Source organism: Arvicanthis niloticus, chromosome 14 (assembly GCF_011762505.2).
Source record: "Arvicanthis niloticus isolate mArvNil1 chromosome 14, mArvNil1.pat.X, whole genome shotgun sequence".
Taxonomy (NCBI): Eukaryota; Metazoa; Chordata; class Mammalia; order Rodentia; family Muridae; genus Arvicanthis; species Arvicanthis niloticus.
In genome coordinates, this window is record NC_047671.1 from 28106166 (window position 1) to 28128235 (window position 22070).

At 51.3% G+C, this 22070-nt stretch overlaps 2 protein-coding genes across 6 annotated transcripts in view; one reads left to right on the forward strand and one right to left on the reverse strand.

The window, feature by feature from the left end:
* Positions 1-9690, forward strand: part of Tcof1 (treacle ribosome biogenesis factor 1) — a 34298-nt gene extending 24608 nt beyond the window's left edge. For 3 of the 4 annotated variants that reach the window (XM_034518462.2, XM_034518460.2, XM_034518461.2), the window contains 9 exons: positions 1063-1246; positions 2147-2265; positions 4167-4389; positions 4789-4871; positions 5476-5656; positions 7158-7688; positions 8550-8644; positions 9055-9100; positions 9329-9690. In XM_034518462.2, coding sequence (XP_034374353.1) covers positions 1063-1246; positions 2147-2265; positions 4167-4389; positions 4789-4871; positions 5476-5656; positions 7158-7688; positions 8550-8644; positions 9055-9081 — 1443 coding nt within the window. In that variant the 3' untranslated portion in view covers positions 9082-9100; positions 9329-9690. Of the gene's footprint in view, positions 1-1062; positions 1247-2146; positions 2266-4166; positions 4390-4788; positions 4872-5475; positions 5662-7157; positions 7689-8549; positions 8645-9054; positions 9101-9328 lie in introns of those variants that run through there. The other variant, XM_076912583.1, reaches the window with a different exon arrangement.
* A 1110-nt stretch (positions 9691-10800) lies between these two features.
* Cd74 (CD74 molecule) lies at positions 10801-20065 on the reverse strand. 2 transcript variants are annotated; one of them, XM_034518202.2, is made up of 9 exons: positions 19880-20065; positions 15206-15375; positions 14947-15023; positions 14152-14214; positions 13359-13451; positions 13022-13112; positions 11956-12147; positions 11488-11544; positions 10801-11247 (listed from the first exon to the last, which is right to left on the reverse strand). In XM_034518202.2, the coding sequence occupies exons 1-9, from the start codon at positions 19954-19956 to the stop codon at positions 11240-11242; spliced, it is 828 nt and encodes a 275-aa protein (XP_034374093.1). In that variant the 5' UTR covers positions 19957-20065; the 3' UTR covers positions 10801-11239. The 2 variants fall into 2 exon arrangements, with proteins under 2 accessions (XP_034374093.1, XP_034374094.1); XM_034518203.2 differs by lacking the exon at positions 11956-12147 and having other exon boundaries at positions 19880-20063.
* Positions 20066-22070: the final 2005 nt, after the last annotated feature.

Genomic DNA, 22070 nt, shown 5'->3' on the forward strand with positions numbered 1-22070 from the left:
ACAATGAGACCCTGTCTCAGGATTACAGGAAAAAAAGAAGTAAAACTGAACCCTACACATTATCCCAACCCTCAGCCGGCCGACCCTAAGCAGGTCGGCTTTGGGCACATTCTGCTTGTGTCCTTGACTTTGAAGCTGGTCTCAGGCCCATCATCTCATCCATCAGGATTTCACCATGCAGCTCAAAACGATAGTTTTCCTATTCTTTGTAAGCACAACTACAAGATAATATCATAGCTAGAAAGATGACCGACCAGCAGGCCTTGTGCCTGTTTCTCCAAAGTATCTGTCTGATGAGTGACATTTCTTTTTCTTGTCCTGTTTAAGAGCGAGTGTAAATCAGGTTAGGGTGTGGTGATAGATTCCTCTAATTCCTGCACTGGAGGCAGAGGCAGGTAGATTTCTTCATTCCAGGACAGACTGGTCTACATAGCAAAACCTGACTCAAGCAAATAAGAGGCGCACATCCTGTATTCCCATCGTGAGCCCTTTAATCTGTTGGCTCCCCGCCCCACCCATCCTGTTACCCCAGGCAGTTTTGTACTCAAGAAACTAGTTCAGTGTAACTGGGGACTGCCTGCTGGGCCACATCTTGGGGAGGCTGCTATGAGGGTCTCTGGCGGAAGGAACATTGAGACTCTGGGGAAATGATATAGTCAGGCTGCTACAGGAAATGCTTTTTAGAATTCCCCACTTAGCAGGTGGCCATCTGATGTCACCAGAAGAAAGAGGCTAAATTAGACATTCCAGCTCTCGCCTTGCTTCCTATGTGGCTGTGTGGCTCGGGCACTCCTCTTTTCCTCTCTGGACTTAGGCTTTCCCGTTAGGCCAGTGGGGTGGATGGATATTGCTTACCTTGGGGTCACTGTGAGGTCAGCTGGGCTCCTCTGAGCTCTGAAGTGCTGTGCTGTGTGTCAGCTGTTATGGAATGGGAGTGGGCTGGGAAGACCCCAGCTCCTGACTTTTGTCTTGTAAAAACCCTCCCTCCCTCGCCGGTTTCCCCTTCCCTTCTCGACCAAGCCTTTAATCAGAGGCGGGTTGTTTCTGTTTTTGCTTTTCAAGGCAATTAAATCTCCTCCAGTTTCTGTCAATCCTGCTCGTGGTCCAGCTGTCCCAGCTCCCACCCCAGGACAAGTCCAGGCCGTGAACACCAGGAAGGCCCAGGCCTCAGGCGGCACTGCCCAGAGCTCCTCCTCTGAGAGTGAGGACGAGGACATGATTCCTGCCTCGCAACCCTCCACCCATGGTGAGCACCGCTGCAGTGCTGTTCAGCCAGGAGGGGCCTCTGCCACCCGTGCCCCCCTCCCCCGCATTGAGACCAGAAGGGACCAGACACTAACCAGGTGGCCTAGCAGAGGCATTGGCGAGAAGGACTAGGCGCTCGGCCTTAGGCCCTGCATTGTCACCTTGATGAGGATAGCTCATCTGCCTGGCTTTGAAGAAATTGCATTCAAGGCTTCTGTGTGCTGGCTCCAAGCCTGAAAGCCAGAACATCCTGGTGGCTGGAAGCTGCAGGGACCAGGCTAGTCTAAACCAGAGCTCTGCTATAGCCAACTGGCTGTGGGGTACACCGTTAGCCTGGCAGTGAGCTTCCATCCCGTTAGCACAGAAGAAGAAGACAGGTAACATTTTATACTTGTTCTTGTCCCAGAACCTTAGGTGGAATGAGTGGGTTTTTTTGTATGCGGCAAAGCCCTCTGGTAAGGCAGACGTCTTCAGTTATGTATTAGGACACTGACATTTCTGTCATTAAGTATGGACAGTAAGATTCCTACTGTCAGCAAAATACTGCTGTTTACTTGGCTAGTACGTGGTGGGGGCATGAGATCACGGTGGGCTATGATACACATCTTCTCAGCACCCAGCAGCTCTCCCGCTGATCCCTAACTGTGAGCAGTCTCGTGGTCCAGCATGTTGCTTAGGAGTCGTAGCCCTCTCAAGAAGAAGGGGATGAGGGTGAGGCTCAGAGTCACTGCCACAGCGGCCATTTGAAGGCCATGAGCCTTATCAAATGACATGATGATGACAGCTCCTGCCTGGAAGGCTTGGGGAAGCCAGCGTCCTCCCTTATGATCCTGAAGCTCACAGGTCCATGGGAAGTCATGGGGATTCTGTATCCTGATGTGCCCCCTCTCCTCCATCTCAGCCATCAGAACCAATGTGTCAACTCCTGCAGCCCTCCCACGAACAGCCCCCCAACCCAGCAAGAGTGAGCAGTCTAGTCGGATGCCAAAAGACAAGAAACCAAAGGCAGCGTCCACTCAGGTACTGTCGGGTAAGAGAAGGCTGTGGTAGGGTCACTCTGCTGCCTTGATGCCAGTCAGTGGCTTGCTCCCAGCCCCCTGGCACTGTCGTAAAGGCCCAATTCCCCATGGTGTTGTCCGGAAGAGCAGGCTGGGAGTCAAGGCAAGTGGGATCCCCCATCTTTCCAGCTTGGCGGATTGTAAGTTAGTTTTCTTCCTTTTGGTTTTGAAATACTGAAATTGAATATGGGTTGCTTGCCTCTCTTAGTATTCGGAATGGAAGTGACCTAACCATTTCCTCCTAACCCTCACGTTTCAGTGCACTATTAATATCTAGGGCAAGATTAGTGCACAATGTTTAATAAATAAAACTGAGGGCACATCCCACCAGGGTTGGTCCAGACCGGAACCTGGGTCCTCCAGCTCCAAGTTCATCGCTCTGTAGGCTTAACGGGGTTTGTTAATACGAGGGAAGAGTTCATTGCACACCCAATACCCTGAGGGGGAGGAGAGGGCTGTGTTGAAGCTCCTCCCAGCTTTGAGGGGCTGCTGTGCTGCCCTGTTACTGGGCACATCACAAACTGACCCAAAAAGAACTTCCGGCAGCCGTGTGAACCAGTGGGCAGTGAGATGGTGCTGAGCATCTGCCCTGCTGGGCCCTGAGGCTACAGCAGGTACAAGACCCTCCTGGAGCTCCTAAGCCAGCAAAGACACAGCTGTTAAACAGGAAAAGCAGCATAAATTAGTTGTCACCAACTGCTAGGTGTTGCAAAGGGAACAGAACAGAATGGGTGACCTGCTTTGGGAATGGCGAGCAGGGAAGGCTTCTCTGAGAACATGAGCAGAGCCTGCCCTGCAGGAAGGGAACCCAGAGGTACTAGAACCCTAGGTGGTCCACATAGGGCCATTAAGGTGAGGTACTAAGGGGGTCAGGCCAGACCTGGACTGCTTTGTGTCTGCAACTGTGGGAGGCTTAGCAAAGGCTCATCTGTGGCCTGTGTGTTCTTCCCTCTGCTAGCAGGATGGGAGCCAGGGGTGCCCTGAGGGACCACCTAGCCAGGGACACATCCCAGAGGAAACATAGGCAAGGGCCCATATTGAAGCTGTGCTGCCCTCCCCTGGGCCCAGATTAGAAAACAATGCAATAGCCCATCACCTGGTACCTATGTTCTGTCTATAATGGCTCCTCAGCCTCGGGGCTTTTCTCACTTGAACCTCCCTGCCTCTTTACTCATGCCAGACACTGGCTCAGAGTGACACAGGTGCTGTGCTGAGAATTCATGGGTCTCAAGGCCTCCTCGTCCCATCAGTGGGTAACAGAGGGACCTTGCGTCTCTCCTGATGCTGATTGAAAGCTCTTTCTTAAAAAGCCAGTAAGCATGGGCGGGGGAGTGGGGTGTAGCTCACTTACTGTGCAAGCATGAGGACCTCAGTTCATTCTCCCACAGGGAAAAGCCAGGCATGGTGGCAGGCGTTTGTAATCCCAGTACTGGGGCACGTTCACCAGCCAGCCTAAGTGGTAAACCCCAAGTCACATGAAAAGACAGAAGGCTTCCTGAGAACAACTCTTGGATTTTAGTCACAGCTTCAACATAAGCATGCATGTGGGTGTTCGTGTGTGCGTGTGAGTCCCGTCAGCCTTTAGGTGCTTTGTGTTTGGGGGCCTGTGTGGACCATATATTGACCCCGCTCCCCTCCCACATATGTTCTCTCTGCCCCACCTCAGTGAAAGGCCAGCATGGCTGTGTGTCCAGCCTCCAGCCCTTCCCTCAGTGTGCTGGTACATGATAAGGAGCCACAGTGCCCACCAGAGAGCTGTGGGAAAAGTCATGGGAAGCCATGTGCAGTGCGTTCCACACAGTGCCTGGTCTGTCATGACTCTCTCACTGTCACTTACCTTGTATCCTTCCTTTACCAAACTAGATCAGCAGTGCAGTGGAAACACTGCCCGTGACACCTCCCCAGAGCACGCCTGTCCAGCCCAAAGCTACCAACAAGCTCGGGAAACCCAAACTTCCTGAAAAGCAACAGCTTACCCCAGGCTATCCCAAAGCCCCCAAGAGCTCAGAGGACAGCAGTGACACCTCTTCAGAGAGCGAGGAGGATGGCAAGAGACCCCAGATGTCCAAGTCGGCCCACAGGCTAGGTAAGGATTCCCAGAGAGAGGGCAGGGATGAGACATAACCTGATAGAACTATAGGCTGTGGCCTTCTCACCCCACCCTGGCCTTGTCATCCCCTGGTATAACCTCGTGACTTCAAAGACCAGATTGCTGTTTAACAGCTGGCAGCTTCTAGGTATCGGGCTCCCGTTATTGAAGTCCCCAAGTTCCAGGACTCTGCTTCCCTTACAGGGGAAAGCAGAGAAGTGGGAGCCTTGGGAGCCAGGTGCTTCACATGGCATGGGTGAACAATAGGAGGCCTCATGCAGAAGGATGAGGAACATAGAGACACCCAGGCCTCAAAAGCTTCCGGGGGGGCTCTGCCCAGCGTGATTAACGGGGCAGGGGCTTACACTCAACGGGAAACCTCTGCTTCCACACTAGATCCAGAGCCTTCCCAGAAGGAAATTGTGGTAGAGGAGACCCCCACAGAATCCAGCGAAGATGAGATGGTGGCCCCCTCACAGGTAACCACCAGAGTGAGGACTGGAGCTTGAAGCTGCAGCTTTAGACGTCAGCCACCCCTTGGATCGAGTGTCTAGATTCCCAATCTCAGGGCCCTGGGTAAGGTCCTGCCAGTGGGGTGCCCTTAGTCAATCGAATAGAGCCTCACCTCGTGCTCTGGGGCCTAGGGAAGAGATTCAGATGGTCTCTCAAGGCTCTTCCTGTACAGGACAGACTGCGGTGATTTTCTCATTTGTGGGGAGTGGGTGCATACAGAGGTCAGTCCTCTTTTACCTAGTTAATGGATTAAACTCGGCTGTCAGGCTCATGTGGCAAGTGCCTTTATTTTCTGAGCCATCTTACCAGCCTAAAATGTTAATGATCTTCTGTGATGGTAATAGTCCATTGGCAATAAAAAAAGTCCCCTTTTAATGTGCCTTACATATGCGTTAATTCCCATAGTTTAGGAGGCACGCCCCAAAGGCCTCTGTTCCCTGTGGTCTCAGTGCTGCTCATGTGCCTGTGTGGGTTAGCCTGATCTAAAGTCACGACGGATTCCCTTGAGCAGGCCTTGCCTCTGGGGTACGGCTAGGGGCTCACTGCGCTGTTCACACTGGACTTCTTCAGTCTCTCCTCTCAGGTTACGTGACTCCCGGCTTGACCGTGGCTAATTCCCAGCCTTCAAAATCCACTCCTAGGCCAGACTCCAACCCCTTGGTTTCCTCTGCTCCAGCCACCAAAGATAACCCGGACGGCAAGCAGAAATCAAAATCCCAGCACTCAGCAGACACCACTGTCCCTAAAACCGGTGAGTAGGGAACAGCGGGGCATAGAGAGGCAAGACTGCTGGTCCCTGCTTGCCATTACAGCAGCAGTGCCACCAGCGTTTGTCTGTGTCCCATCAGAGTCTCTCACATTCGAACAGCCTGTGGGGTCCTCTGGGAACTAGAGGTACCCTCAAATGCAGCTGGTGCCCATGCCCAGGTTGCCTGCCAGCTCTGGGCAGCCTGGGCAGCCTGCGAGCAGGTATATCCAGCCATTTGGAGCTACTTCTCTGGAATTGTGGAGGAGGCCTTCTGTCCATCTGTCCCTACTGACTTCTCAGTCAGTGGACCAGGGTACTGGGTATAGGGACTCAGACTAGGCTACCAGCCTTGTTTAGACGATTCGATACATAGAGGAGACCTTGGTAATGGACTGACTTACACTGTAGACTTGACCAAGCTCCTGACCGCCTGGCCCCCTGTGTTTTAAACACGCAACGTAAGAGTAATGCCACCATGCACAGTCAAAATCATAGCATAAAGAAAATTGTCACATGACATTTGGAGGGCCCCAAAGGAGAGTACTGTCAGGAGTGACCACACCCCTACCTTATATAACATGAAGCATCCTGTCCCACTCCCCACCCCCACTCCTGTTGGCTTCTCCTCAAGGCAAACACTGCTAAGATTCAGCCCCTGAGCCCAGCATGTAGGCATTCTGCACACACAGGTGACCTGGGAGGCTGGAAGGGTTGCCGGGGGCCAGAGCTCTGGGCTGGTAACTTCAGCTTCCTGGTGCTGGGTCAGAGGCGGAGTTGATGCTCATTTTCTTCCCCAGTGTTCTTGTCTATGTGAGAGGCGGGTGCGAGCGACAAGGAGACATTTTCGAGGGGGCTGTGCAAGGTTTTTTTTACACGTGTAGTCAGCACACAATTATCAAAGGCAAGCAGAGGCGTAGAAAATTCTAAACAAAGGCTGCACCAGAAGCTACTCTGGCAGGCAGTAAACCTGCTTAGTCAGCCGCCACATGCATACACAGCATACTCAAGAGTTCCCTCCCCAATCTGCTTCTTGCCCCTCCAGCCATGATGGGCTAAGGACCCATGGTGTGTCCACAGACGGGAGCTGACCATTGGTCTGTAGGACCTTCTCGTGTGTTAGAATCCACAGTTCATGACAGGACACTATTGTATGTCTAGCTTCTTGTTTTACAGTGGGAAGCAGCCTTGAGGGACTGTGAGACCTGGCCAAAGCCCTACACTAAATTGATAAAGGCAGTTCTAGAACCAGCGTCACTCACGTCCCACCTGTTGTGCCCTCTGTCTCATTAGCAGACGTCAGGCCCTCTTCCTTAGCATTCTGGGATCTCTGTCGATCTGCAAACATAGCTAAGCATAGGAGATAGATGGAGCAGAGTGACCCCTGAACCTCAGTTTCATTCCCATTTATGCAGTTGTGAAGTACACCCCCTCAGTTCTCATACATTGTGCAAGATCTGTCCCTCAGCTTTCCAGACTTGTAACCTCCAGGACCTGTGATCCACAGGTAAGAAAAAGGCCTCCTCAGGCCCCACACCTGAAAAGCCCAAGAAACCCAAGAAGAACACCTTGAGCTCCACAGCCCCCGCACAGACTCTGCCGAACAGCATCACCCAGCGCCTCCTGGAGCAGCCCTGGCCCCTGAGCGAGGCGCAGGTGCAGGCCTCTGTGATGAAGGTCCTGACAGAGCTGCTGGAGCAGGAAAGGCAGAAGGTCACAGAGGCCATCAAGGAGAGTGGGAAGAAGGGCCAGAAGCGAAAGCTATCGGGGGACCAGCTAGAAGCTGGGACACCAAAGAGCAAGAAGAAGAAGAAGAAGCAGCTGGTGGCTGGGGCAAGTGCTATTTCCCCAGAAAAGACCCCCAGGACTTCCAAGGCAAAATCAAAGCTAGACAAAGGGAGTGCTGGTGGCAAGGAGAAGGGGTCCCCTGGCCCCCAAGGAGCCAAGGAGACGCCCAAAGGTGACCTGGGGATGAAGCTTGAGAGTGGAGAGCAGAGCATCCCGAAGGACAGGAAAGAAAAGAAGAAATCCAGTAAGAGTGAGTGACTGTTTTCCTCAGGCACGTGCCGTAGGAGCGCACGCTGCAGGGGCGGGGCCGGGGTAGAGCCTGGGAAGTGGCTTGTCCAGAGTGACAGGCATTTGGTGGCAAAGCCAAAAGTAGGTTGCCGGCCTGCATCCCTGCTCCCATAGCCCTCGCAGTGCCTAGCATTTAGTCTCAGGCTTTGGGAAAGCATAAAGTCAACCCCAGCTTCACAAGATGAGGACGAGGAGCTTTCTCTGCTCCAGCCTAAGTCAGTAGCAGAGTGCACAGCCAGTCCCTGGGGTGTAGACTGTCCCTTCATAGTCCTTCAGAGCCCACCTCTACTCCAGAGTTCCGTTCTTCGGTGGAAACAGCCGTTTGTTGCCCTCCATGCTAGGACTTCTGAGTCACCCGCCAGCCCTGGGCCGCAGGCAGGGTTCTGTTTTCCTTTTCTAAGGGGAAAGCAGGCTCTGAGAAGGAAAGGCCACTGGTGCTGGCCAGTCCCCACTTTAGTTTTGTCTTGAGACAGGGCCTCACTATGTAGCCTTGGCCGGCCTGGAACTTACTGTGTAGAACAGGCTGTCCTCAAACTTGCAGAAACCCACCTGCCTCTGTCTCTTGGGTGCTGAGATTAGAAGGGTACACCACCATGTTATATATAGCTATATATAGGTGTACAGCTCAGAGGTAAAGAACTTACATGGCTAGTATTGAGATTGTGTAGTTCACAGACAGGAAGACTGGATCCTGGACGGTATCCTGGTCCCAGCAGGGCCTGCTTCCCCATGGTAGAGAAGCTGGGAGCTGTCATGGGCCTCCCGACGTTGACCCATCAGTGCCAAAATCTGTTGTTCAGCAAGCTTGCTTTTTTCCCCTCAGAAAAAAAAGACAAGGAAAAAAAGGAAAAGAAAAAAGGAAAAAAGACCCCAGCCAAAGACCCTGCCTCACCGGTCCCGAAGAAGAAAAAGAAGAAGGTAGATTGAGTTCCTGCGGGGTCTCGGGCTGGGAATTCAAACTCTTCCCCTTCCAACACCTAGACCAGGTCCACACCACTTTTCAAGTCCCAGATTCTAATGGCCCTTGTGAGGAAGAGCAGGGGAGGGGTGATGGGAAAGACCCCTTCAGGCTTTCAGTGAGAAAGTACCTGACCTACATGTCCTGGCCAGTGGGGAGCCCACTGGAGAAGCAACCATCCGCTTCACGGGGTCAGGCTGTTTGGCCCAGGGCTGATAGCAGTGGGTCTGGGTCCTTACACCTACAGGGGTGTGGATCCTTAGAGGGCCCTTGAGGACCCATGCCTCCAGGGAGACCTGTCCTAGACCTGTGGGACAGCAGTGAAGAGAACCCACAGAACTGATAGCCTGTTGTCCTTCACTCCCCACAGAAAAAGACAACCGAGCCTGCTGTGTGAGGGCCAGCGCATAGAACAGGTACCTGACTGCTTTCTGGGTAGCTGGGTAAGCCCAGTGGGAGGGAATTGGAGAGAAAGACTCCCTTCCTCAGGTCAGTGGGACAGCAGTTCCAGCCGCTACATGCAAGGATCCACCCTGAGCGAGTCTGGTGGCTAAGCTGGCTGCTGGCCCTCCCTTGGTTTTGTTCCCTTTTGTGGAGATAAAGGTCAGGAAAACTGACCAAAGCCTGGTTTGTTCTTCTCCTAGAGTCTTGGCAGAGTGTGACTGTCCCCGGGCCTCTGACCTCTGGCCAGTGTGAATTGGGACTGGACTTTTTAACTTGCCCTCCCTCAACAAGATGATAGCTGACGTCACTGTTGGCCAGGCCAGTGGGCCTGCAGGGAACCGCCGTCCCAGGAGGCAGTGAGATGGAGCACACGCCCCCTGAGTGCTGCATGAGATGTGTACAGTATATATATTTTTTTAAGTGATTTGCCTCGCCCCCTTCAAATTCAACCTGCCCAGCGGCCTCGGGTCTTCCCTCCACGTTATTCTGCAGACCCAGCAAGGTCCTGCGTGTGGCTCATCCCATACCCTGGCTATCCTGATTTTTTTTTTTTTTTTTTTTTTTAAGAACTCAAAATAAAAGATTTTAAATATAAAGGTTTGCATTCCCCGTACATCTGGAACTCAGACTGTTACTGGCTACTTAGGACAGACAGTGTAGTGATTCTGGGCGTGCACACGTCAGCACTCGGGGTCCTTCCTGACTGTATGTCAAAGCCCTAGGTACTGTGAGTAGGACAGTTTGTTAAAGAAGAAGGCTCAATGAAGCCCCCCAGGGAGGGCTCCCTGAAGGAGGCGGCCTCTAAGCTTAAGGGGAACTGAAGGTGGGTCAGACGGCAGGTAGATAGCACAGGTGGGTGACCAGGGGCCTTTGGAAGCTAGGAGTTACGGTGTGGAGGGAGGTGGGTGGCGAACAGTGGTGGCTGGCATGGGAAGCGGGGAAGACCCAGTGAGCTAGGCCAAGAGTCGCCCTCTATCGGGGAACAGTTTTGTGCTGGGACGGCGGTGGAGCTGAAGTACGTGTTGGGATAATCACTGAACATTCACCTCAATAAAACAAAAACCAGTACAGAGAAGGAGTGGACTGGAAGTCTTGGGGATCCTGTGCTCAGAGCCTTGGGACACACCACCCGACACGGACAGCCATTCCATCCATTTGCGAGTGTGGATCAGAGTGTGTGATGTAGGTCTAGATCAGAACACAGAGAGCCTCTCCTTGGCTCGGCTGACTCACAGAAGAATTTGAACTTAAAAATGGAACGATGTCCTTAGTCCTGTGTGGTAAGGGATCTGCTCCTTTTTCCAGCGACAATGGGATGGAGCTGAGTAGCCACGGGTCCTGCACAGACACCCAGCTGGTGGCAGCCCCCACTTGCGTCCATTCCTGACACTAGGCCCCAGTGTCCACTGCCATCTGTCATCACACTTACGCTGTCCTTAGTCCAGAAATGGAATTGGGGACGTGAGGAATGGAAGCTGGGACGTGATGAGATGTGCTTTTAAAACTGAGCAAGAGTCTGTTTCTTTCTGAATGTCAAGTAGACACCAAGTGTGTCTGGGGCCCATCTCCCGCGGCCCCGCAGGCCTGTGTACCTAGATGACTAGACTTAAGGTTGGCCCTGGCCTTAGGGTAAACTAACTGGATCCCAACTGAAGAGGCAGAAGCAAGAATGTTCTACTTTCTACCTTTTATTGTCACAGGAACCATGATCCTACAGGCTGCTGACAAGCTTGGCTGAGCAAGGCACCTGGGGGGAGGGGTCAGCAGGACGTGAGGAAGGGGGGCTTGGGTTCTTCCTTGAGGAGAAGACAGCGAATGTGTCCAGCCTAGGTTACAGGTAGAGCATCCCTTATCCCTGTTTGCGGCCCTGTATCTCAGAGCCCCACATTAAAGACTGCTAATGAGTTAGAAATGGGGCTCCCTTTAGATAGGGGTAGGTAGCAAGGCCCTCCAGTGTTATTCTGTTGTGGTTTCATTTGCCGTATCCAGGGACGGTGAAGCAGACACCAGTCTCAAGCCCCAGGGTGCAGGGAGACAGGATGTGATGACAGGGAATGTAAGAAGGGCTGAGGCGCAGGGGAGCTGCCGCTGTGCAGAGCTGGCCTCTGTCTTCACATGACTGGGAAGAGAAGCACAGGTTGATACAGTTGGGTCACCAGTTTGTTGTCCCTGCCTCCTCCCAACGTCTTGGAACAGCAGAGCTCTCAAACCCTCCACTGTCTTCCTGCTGGGCCCAGGTACTCTGCTTCTAGCCACCAGCCCATTCCGTAAAAACCATCCCAGTGATGATGACGAATGGCCCGGTGTCACACTGTACCAGAGTATGCACGTGGGTGGCCCCCTATGTGGGCCCCCTTACCTTGTTCCTGCTTGGTCACTCCCAGGCCAGAAGACAGGTCTTCCATGTCCAGTGGCTCTGCAGAGGAAGCATCGGACTCATTTGTTATTCTTCCCCCAACGCGCACACGCACACGCACACACGCATGCTGATGCCATTGTACCCAAAGGCATCTTTCCCAATTGGGTACGCCCTTGAGCTTGGCGAAGGAGGCACCAGAGCATACAGTGTGGTTGGGAGTACAGTGAGATGGGTGGGTCTGTGGGACTCCAGTGTAGGACAGCGTGTGGAGAATGAGAGGAGACAAAGATTAGGACACATAGGAGTGCCCATGTAGAGAAAGGGGCAGATGCGTGAATGACAGGGGATGTCCCAGGGCACAACCAACCCCTGTCCTGACCCCATAAATACTGGGAGGGGCCTTTGGACCCTCAGCCTTCCTAGAGCTTCCTAGTCCTTTAGATTACTGACATAGTGGCCCTTGCTTACCACTGCAGTTATGGCGCCCGCGGCTCTTGGTGTGAGGGACCTCAGTGCCGTTGGGGAACACACACCAGCAGTAGCCAGTGCTCCCGTGGCACTGGAGTGGCATATAGTTACCGTTCTCGTCGCACTTGGGACGGAACGCACCCGGGTGGACGGCAGGGATGTGGCTGACTTCTTCCTGGCACTTTGTCAGTACTGAAGGTACAGGCATGATGAAGACAGTGAGTGGGCAGGCTCTGGGCCAGGATCTCAGCAGAGCAGGAACCCACACATCACTGCCATGGGCTTAATCCCTAGCCAAGTTGCTTTTCTTATTCTACCCATAGCATAGATGAGAAAACTGAGGCCAGAGTCTGAAACCAGTAAGGTCCAAAAAGAGGAAAAGCATGGCTATAGGCATCATTTACCCCAGCGTATTTATTCTAGATTTTGTTAGTTTGTAATTGCACTTGTGATTCTGGTTTCAGGGGGACAGTAATGGGGACACCTCTAGGAAGAATCTGACCTTCCTTTACTGGGATAACCCAAGTAGAAACGGGGGCTGTCATTTGTTGGGGATGCTGGAGAGGGGATTCAAACATTAGCTCGAAGTTGGTTGAGATAGCACATAAGGAGAAACTGAGGTCCAGGGCAGTATGGGCCTCTAGGCTTTTCCTTTGTGGGACATGGAAGCCCAGTGGGATGGGCTTGTCCAGCACTGAACAGCAAGTTAGAGACAGCACCAAGGTAAACACAAGGCATTCCCGATGCTTTATGCCTCAGCCTCCTGTTTGCTGGCATTGGTGAAGTGAGAGGTGCCCAGGGCTGTCTGGACATGTGCTAATTCCTCGGCCTTCTGCCTCCTCGTGTTTATGCTGGGGGGTTGGGGGGGTCCTGCCTGGTATGTTTCGAGTTGGTTTTGCTCCAAGACAGAGAGACTAGAGGCCTCTACTCTGGACGTGTGTGTAAGAACAGACCCACAGACAGGATGTAAGGGTTTCTGAACCCTGAAGAAACAGACAAGGAAAGACTGAGCTGAGCCAATGGGGCGGGCGCTGCACCAGGCAGGCCGAAGCTCCCGTCCTGGTACCTTTAGGTGGAGCCTCTGTGGGCTTCTTCTCCTCCAGGGAGTTCTTGCTCATTTCAAACAAGAGCCACTGCTTCATCCAGCTCTCAAAGACCTTACGAGAACAGATGTGGATGGTCAGGGTCAGGAGACAATAGCGCTCCCTTCTGGACTCTACCCTGACCACAAACTTGGAGGACTCCAGCTGCAGCCTCCGTGCCTCTTAAGGACCCACAGGGGTCTCGTGAATGTTAGAAGATCCTCTGTAGCTTCCAGAGGACAGCTCCTCTAGTCTGCCCTCTGCCTCTTTCTAGTCCTGAGGCTACCGTGGGAAGAGGCGATTCCAGCAAGAGCCGTTTACCTTCCAGTCCAGACCGTCCATAGAGTTCCTGAGGTGCTTCAGATTCTCTGGGAAGCTCCCCTTCAGCTGTGGGTACTCCAGGGGTCCAGACCTCTGCAGAGCAGCAGGACAAGGGGGGAGGTTAGAACACAGGATAGGCAAGGGGAAATGTGAAGCCTATGTTCCCAGGATTGTTCTGAGGAATGGATGTTAGCCACACCTAACCTGGACCCCTGGCCTCAGTGTTGGAGAGCAGGGGTAAGGGGCACCCAGCTATGGAGCTCCCGTCAGGGTCAGGAGCTGCACCAGCACCTCCAGTTTGTTCCCCCTCTGACTGGGTTCTCTGCCTGTCCTCACACAGCCAGCTGCCCTTCCCCTTATCACCTGGTCACTCATCTAGTAAAGTTGTTCCCCGCTATGGGCCAGGAGCCATGCACAGTGCCTGGCACAGAGCAGGCATGTGCAATATTAATTTGGGAAAGAGAACCTATCATGGCCAAGTCACATCTAAGACTTGAACCTTAATTTTAACTCCTCAAAAGTGAGGTGGCTGGAACCAGGCTTAGTGATACACACCTTTAATCCTACCACTGGGAGGTAGAGGCAGGCAAATTGTGAGTTCAAGGCCAACCTGCTGGACATATAGTCCAGGACTATATGGACTCTTATGTCAAGGGGGTTAGGGGCTGGACTATATATAACAGTTAAGGACCTTGGACTGAGCACGTGTTGAGTTTATACTGAACCTAGCACGTGAGTGAGGGTTGGAGTCCCACATGAACCAGGAGACTGCCCGATGGCTCTGATAACTCACCATGAGCAGGTGCATCACGTGGTCCTGGGTCATGTTGCCATACTTGGTAACATTCTTCACAGGCTGTGGGAAAGGAACAGGGTTACCCACACCGCAGGGGGCCAGCAGCTAGAATCTAGTAAGAGTCAGGTCCTTGTACTCCCCAGCTCAGATCTGCCACCTCCTAACATGGCAGCGCCAGTCCCTCACACCCTTCCTGCCCCCATGTCCTCTCTGGTCAGGCCGGCATAAGCTTGTCAGGGCCTTGCCAATAGCAGAGTTTGCTTTCCCCCACCCCCACCCTCCCATGTGCCCCTTCCTGCTTTACTTCAAATTCATGGCCTCTTTTTTCATTCATTGTTATTGCTTGTATATATTATGTTTATTTATATACATATATAGTCCTAATAGAACCTGTTCAGTCTGTATCATGCTACCTTTTGTATGTGTTCAGGGCTGACCGTTTGGCACTGCCCAGTTGATGTGCTCTTTCCTGGGTAAGGTACCAGTAGTAATCTTATGATTAATAAGATTAATAAACAGCATTATTGCTACCAAAGGCTTGGAGGAGGTGAGAGCCTATAGGACGCTAAGGTGAAGCACTTAGCAAGCCGTGGGATTTGCCCTGTCTCCACCAGGGTAGCCCTAAGAGTTCTGGCTTCCATCACCTTTGGCAAGCCTCTTTTTGGTGGGCCCTGGTCCTCCCCAGCAGTTAGGACCCAGATTCCTTGACACCTGTTATCCCTTGGCCCCTCCCCTTTAGCACCTGCCCTGGGCAAACACCAGATACCATTTTCTTCCTGCCGCCTCCCTTACCCCGAGCATGTTGTCCATGGGCAGTGGCCGCATCATCAAGGGAGTTGCCATCCGCATCTGGCTCACAGGTTTGGCAGCTGTGGGGCAGGGAGGACAGCATGAGTCCAGCTCCAAGGGAGTAGGGCACCCAGGGGTTAAGATCTGAATCCTGAGGCCGGGGAGGGGGGTTGGGGGAGGAGGGGTCGGGAGGGGCTAAATGGAGAAATGAGGTCTGTGAGGTGAGGGACAGCGAAGCGGTCAGGACAGGTGGAGCACGCACATTTCGGAAGCTTCATGCGAAGGTTCTCCAGTTGCAGGTTCTGGGAGGTGACAGTCAGCTTATCTAGGCGTCCTTGCTGCTGGTACAGGAAGTAAGCAGTGGTGGCCTGACCAGCCAAGAGCAGAGCCACCAGGACAGAAACGCCAGTGTACAGGGCTCCACGGTTGCACCTGTTGTGAAGAAGGAGTAAAGGCATGATCCATAGCTGGAGGCTGACTGGAAGTGGGGACGTGTGCCTCCACCACGCCCTCTAAGACTTAAGCCCTCCCAGTACCCTGGCTAGAGAGGTGCATGTGAGGACATCTGCTCCTGCTGACCACCAGTGTCCTTCCCAGGAAGAAATATGATCCACCTGTGACCCAAGCTCAGTGGGAAGAGTGAGCCAAATTCCTTGCCTCCTCTGGGTTTTGGTGTCCCATCTGGTAGTGACAAGGTAAAGTGGAGTGTCCTCCCTCTTCCCAGACCCTCTACCATGGAGATCTGAGAAGCAGAGCCCCCATCAGAGGCAGGGAGGGGAATTTGATTTTGTTTGTTTTCCGGCAGAAAAAGATAGGGGAATTTACTATGTAGGAGGAAGAAGGGTTTTCATCCAATATGCCATCCCTAGTCCCCACAGTGATGTCAGATTTAAAGAGAAAAGAGAAGGAAGTGTGAGAGGGGACAGCAGAAGCAGCATACCTGAAAAGGAGAAGTGGGCCCTAGAGTTTTTACATGTGGAGCGGAGAGGAGCATTGTCAGGCTGGAGCAGCGCCAGGCTCACGCGTGCGTGCACGCACACACACACACACACACACACACACGCTCCAGAGTCCCTCTGTCCCAGAGTCTCTGGAAAGCCGAACAGATCTTTACCAGTTTCCCAGATCTCTCATATGTCACATGAGCCTCAAACCAACAATGCTAATATTTGGCTCTCCTCCTAGTGTGTGTGAGCATGTGTACTCATGTGGTGCGTGTGTGGTGTGTGTATGTGTGTGTGTGGTGTCTGTGGTGTGTGTGTGGTGTATGTGTGATATGTGGGTAGTGTGTGGTGCATGTGTGATATGCATGTACTGTGTATGTGTGTGTGTGGTATGTGTGTGTGGTGTGTGTGTGTGTGTGTGGTGGGTGTGTGGTGTCTGGTGTTTGTGTGGTGTATGTGTGATGTGTGTGTGGTATATGTGTGATGTGCATGTACTGTGTGTGTGTGGTGTGTGTGTGTGTAGTGGGTGTGTGTGCGTGCCTAACACGTGCATGTGCATTTCCTCATGTGTGTGGAGACCAGATGTCCACTTTAGATGTTTTCTTCAGTTGCTCTCCACTTCACTTTTTGAGGCTGGGTCTCTCACTGAAGCTGGAGCTCAAAGATTCAGCTAGACTGTGTCACCAACAAACCCCAGGAGTCCTCTTGTCTCTGCTTCCCCAGCACAGTTTTCTCTTTTAAAACAAGATTTTACTATGTCCATAGAAGCATCTCGTACTGACACCCAACTGGGGGCGTTCAACAGCAACATAGATGCTTAGGCCTCATGCTCTGGGTGGCCAGACTTTCAGACTTCAGTGACTCCTTACAAAGCCTCTTTTGGGGGCTTTGAATATTGTTTTGGAGTGTGTGCACATGTTACAGTGTGAAACATAAGGATCCTGACTGTGGACCCTGAGAGTTCCTGTCCAGCCTTCCCCCACTTACCCCTTGGGTAGGAGGAACTGTCAGTACTGTTGTTTGCATACATCCCCTTTAAGATTCAAGTGTTTTCATGAATGGAGTTATGCACCCTTGTATGAAAGCTTAACAGAAGGAGTTGGTCTCCTGCCTTTCCACTGCCATATATTTACAACACAGCAAGGAACTCATCCTTAGATGCAAGTACCTTGATCTTGGAATTCTCAGCCTCTGCAACTATAGAAAATAAATCTCTAGATTTTGTTTTATTATTATTATTTATATAAATGACCCAGTCTGTGGCTATTATAGTAACACAGACTAAGACAAACTCCATTTGAAATTCTCATGTTGAATTTGCATCTTGCCTACCCCAGCAACCAGGAAGGGTAATTTAGGAAACTCCAGAAAAACCTGTCTGCCTGGTAACTTATGACGTCACAGACACAGCTAATTCTCATTGGCTCTAGGCTTGCCAACCCTCTGTATTTCTTAAGCCAAGGGCTGGAGAAAGGAGATCAGAGAGGAGGGAGAATAAATAAATTCAATTTCTTGGCCTTCTGAAGGAAGATGGAACCTGGGCTCAAGGTGTTCTGCTTTATCTACTTTGGTGACTCATGGGACCCCTGAACCCTTCTACCACCCCATATTCAGATCTAGTCCCAGCTCTACCTGCTACCACATGAGCTTGGGGAAGCCACGTTCCTCCCCTTTCAAACTTCAATCTTTCAGAAGGCCAGTGAACATGGGGTTGTATTGAAGATGAGAGCAGGTAGCAGCCATAACTGGCATCCTGGCTTGCCTAGCTCTGGGACCAGGAGCAAGTCAACACTTCTGTGTGTGAAACAGGTTAGAGCTTGGAATGAGAGGTTCTTAAATAATGAAGAGATGAAACACTTGACGCCACACCTAACACACATTTCCTGTATCAGTAATAGTGCTCTCAGGGAGGTCACTGTCAATAACAGTGCTGCCCTCCGGGAGGCTGGATGTCAAGTCTAGCATCATCTCTCCTTCCTCTTTTATTCAATTTATTATTATTTTGTTTTTCGGAGATGGTCTCATGTAGATGAGTCTGGCCTTGAACCCCTGATCCTCCTGCCTCCACCTCCCAAATGCTGGATGCTAGGCATACACAATCACACCCAGCCTCTTACTGCCTCTAGGCTGGGTCTTGGTTCTGATTGAGTGCCAACTCTTGCCACCTCCTGGTTTTACTTCCTCCTTTGCACTTCCTCCTTGTGTTTAAAAAAGAAGAAGAAGTAATTGACTAAAGTCAGAAACCAACCAGAGCTATCAGGAATCATGACACACATGTTGCCAGGCAGAAGTGTTCGCAAAACTGCCCCAAATGAAACCTGTTGAGGTTGGCCTAGGATTTAAGGCCTCGTCAGTTTTGGAAGTAGTAACTGAAGTAAAGTGAAGATTGTCATGGATTTGATGAGGGGGCATTGTCTCTGAACACAACCCTCACTGAGGGGCCTGAGGTCAGAGGGCTTTCACCTCCTCTCTCCACAAATGAGGCCTCTAGAGGACCCAGACAGGACTCAGACTGGTCCTGGTTCAAATGCTATGTCCAACACTCACCAGCTGAGATAACCTGGAAGTTACCTGCTAGATAAGCTCAGATTCCTTTTGTGTAGTAATGCCAGCCATAGTGACACACACCTTTAATCTCCACACTCAGGAGAAGTAAGCAAGTTTCTGTTAGTTCAAGGCTAGCCTGGTCTACTCCGTGAGTTCCAGCCCAACTGCATAGTAAAACCAGTCAAAAAAAAAAAAAAAAAAAAAGGCATAGGCAGGGGGAGCTAGCAAAAAGTGCTCAACTTTTAGCTACAGTAAATGTAAGAATTGAGATAGAGTCTATAGTTTGCAATAGACGGACAGTTCTTATAGCCATTTCTGTTAAGCAATGGGACCCAGAAAGAGGCTATGGTTTTCCCGTGGTCACCCATGACAGCAGTAAAAGTTGCCTTAGAATTCCCCCATTGCTCTAATAATCCATATCTGGTTACCTTCTTTCTAGAACGTCACTCCTAGTCCATCTCCCAGAGTCTCTTTCAAAACCCCATTCTGCCTGGAAACAGCTGACGTCACATCTGGTTTTAGTTCCCCATAGGCAGCAAATCAGGTTTGGCAGCTTGGGGGTTGGGGAAGCAGGACAAGAGGGCAGGAGAATTCTAACCCTGTTTGTTTTTGGGGGGCTTGGGGGCATAAGGCTGAGGTCGTTTAGGGGCCGGGAGAGGAGCCCAGGTCTATCTGGATGGCTGTAGCGGGAGCTCTGTCTCTGTGAGCAGCTGCTGGGATGGCAGCCAGTTCTCTTCCCCTACACACACAGAAAGGCTCATCCTGTTTCAGGTGTGAACTCGGGTATGGTGAGGCTCTGCTTCTCTGGGCTCATCTACATCTTCTAGCAGTTAAGGAAGACTATGAGTAGTCCCTTCTACTGTCCTTAGAAATGGTTTCTGAGACCATTGGCATTGGAACACTTGTCCAAATTAGAGGCTAGGAAAGCAAACAGACTTACGGAAGAAAAGGGAGAACAAATTCTAGGGAGGAGCACTATGGTCTTATGTCTTCTGACCTAGAGTCGTAGCCCAGCGTCTGAGGATCTGTGACACCCTTTACATCGTGAAACTCAAATCCAGGGCTCTCTTAACACAAGTCCTAAAGGAGGTCCCTGGTTTACAGAGGGGAAGTCAATACCCTCGGCAGGTTGGGCAGGGGGTGGGGGGCGGGGAACAAGATTACTCAGAGTCAAGTATGGTAACGAGTGCCTTTGAACCCAGCTCTTGGGAGGCAGAGGCAGGCAGAGGCTGGCAGTTCAAAGCCAGCCTGGTCTACATAGTGAGTTTCATGATGTAGAATGCCAGGGCTATATAGAGAAACCCTGTCTTAAAAAAAAAAAAAAATTTACTCAGAAAGTCAGCTCTCAAGGCAACCTTCCTTCCTGCAACTCAGCTCTGTGTCCCTTCCCAGGCCTGCATTCTGTGCCCTCCGGAGTTAAGGTCTCTGCTGGTGCTCATACATACCTTTCTGGGTCTCTAGCACGCTGGCCCAGCATGGGCATCTGCTCATGATTAGAGATGAGGTCGCGCTGGTCATCCATGGCTCTAGCCTCTAGTTTTTCCCACAGGCGCTGCTGCTGCTGCTGCTGCTGCTGCTGCTGCTGCTGCTGCTGCTGCTGCTACTGCGTGTCTGGGACCCTTGAACCCCGTGATCACCTCTTAAAGCTGATACTGGAAGGAATCTGATTTGTCCACAGCAGGTCACTCCGCCCACACTGTAGATGTGGAACTGAAAGCCACAAATCTGGAAATACCCCACTCACTCAAAGCTGTCAGGATGAGGGGGGCAGTTCCCTAAACAGGTAGAAAGGCCTGCATGATCCCATTGGCTGGCCAGGGCTCTCATCACTTGTTTCTAGGCAGACCTCTGGATTCATAAGGCTCTTTGGACGGTTCTAGAAACAGGCAATCTCCCCCGGCAAGAAATCAATTTGAAGCAGAAAGTACCTTTGTCTACCCATCCCCACCCCCACTGCCCCTTATCTATGAATAAATGAAGGGAGAAAGTGGGTTTAGACAATCTCCCTCTCTCTCTGGTCTGGTGTCCTCTCTGCTCCTGTCTACACAGTGTCCATGGGTGAAGGCTCTCGTGCTGACACTTGTCATTACTGACTAAAGCCATGCTTGTGGGACACTGATCAAATCATAACTGGTCATGTTTTATAGGATCTTTACAGTGTCTCTGAGGAGCTTCTCCCGTGTTTCCAGTGGAGACTGGCGTAGAGAGGCTGTGTGAGCCTAGGCTCATCCATGCAAGCAGGGATGGATGGAGCTCAGATTCTTAACTATTCTCTTCTGCTTCCCGAGGCTCAGACTGTGAGGTGTCAGTGTAACAGAGAGTGAGGAAATGGAGGCTGGAAAAGGGCGCCATAGAGATTTAACTGTATTGACAAGGTTTCATCACCCACGCCTGTGCCTATACTGTTACCTAGCAAGAAAGATCTTTAGTCTCTGCTCTTGGTCTCTGACAAAAGAACCACTGAGGCCTCAGGATCTAGAGTGGCAGGGGCACTCTGTTGTTGTTTTAGAGAAGGTCTCATGGCCAGGCTGGCCTCAGACCCACAAGTAGCTAAGAATGACTTTGAACTTCTGATCTTACTCCCTCTACCTCCTGAGTGCAGGGATTACACACATGTACCACCACACCGAGTTTATGCAGTTCTGGGGATTGTGAGGTAGAATAAGGTAGAAAAGGCCAATTATTTTTATTGTTAGATATTCATTTATTGAGTTATTTGGTGATTTATGTAAAGCACTGTTTATACCTCCTATCTACCCCCTAACAACCTGCTGACTGCCATGTGCACTTCTGTAAAGTCTTGCCTGTTTGCTTGCCCACCCCACCTTATGGTTCAAGAGCATAAAATAAGAGTCAGGCAGTGGTGCTTTAATCCCAGGAGAATCTATGTGAGTTCAAGGCCAGCCTGGTCTACAGAATTCCAGGATAGCCAGGACTACACAAAGAAACTCTGTCTTTGTGTAACCAAAAGAGCATAAAATGAGAGAACACAAACTGGACCCAGTATCAAAGGCTTAGAGGAACTGTCCTGGCTTCTATCCACTGCTGACATCATCTCTCTTCCATTGGTGACGTCACCTCCCTTCCACTCTCATTGGTGTCAGAGTGCTTATCTCACAAAGATCCCTACAACAATTGAACCCAGGGCTTCTTTCATGATGTGATAGACAAATACTCTACCAACTGACCTACGTCCCCCAGCCCAGAGGATATTTGTATATGTTATTTAAGATGATGGAGGCTTGCTGCCAAAGTGACTGACCATTTGATGAGAGGATGAGGACTTGAACTCTTGTCAGGGGAAAAGAGATGAAGATTGAGCATAATCACATCAGCAAATAACTTAATCATATTTTCCTACACAGAACTTCTATAAAAACCCCAACAGACAGGGTCTGAATAGCTTTCGTGTTTCAAGAGAACAGCACAGCCAACATTACAACAGATGTTCCTGTGCCAGGGGCCTACTTCACATCCCTCAGGTCATGTACCTCTTACCTCTGCGTGTGGCTGTTTTAGGATAAAGTGGTAAGAAAAGGGTTTTCCAGAATGCCCCCTCCCCTGTACTATCTGAGACAGTCTGAACGAGGATGGCCTGTGCCCATCGACTCATATATTTGAATGCCTAGTTACCAG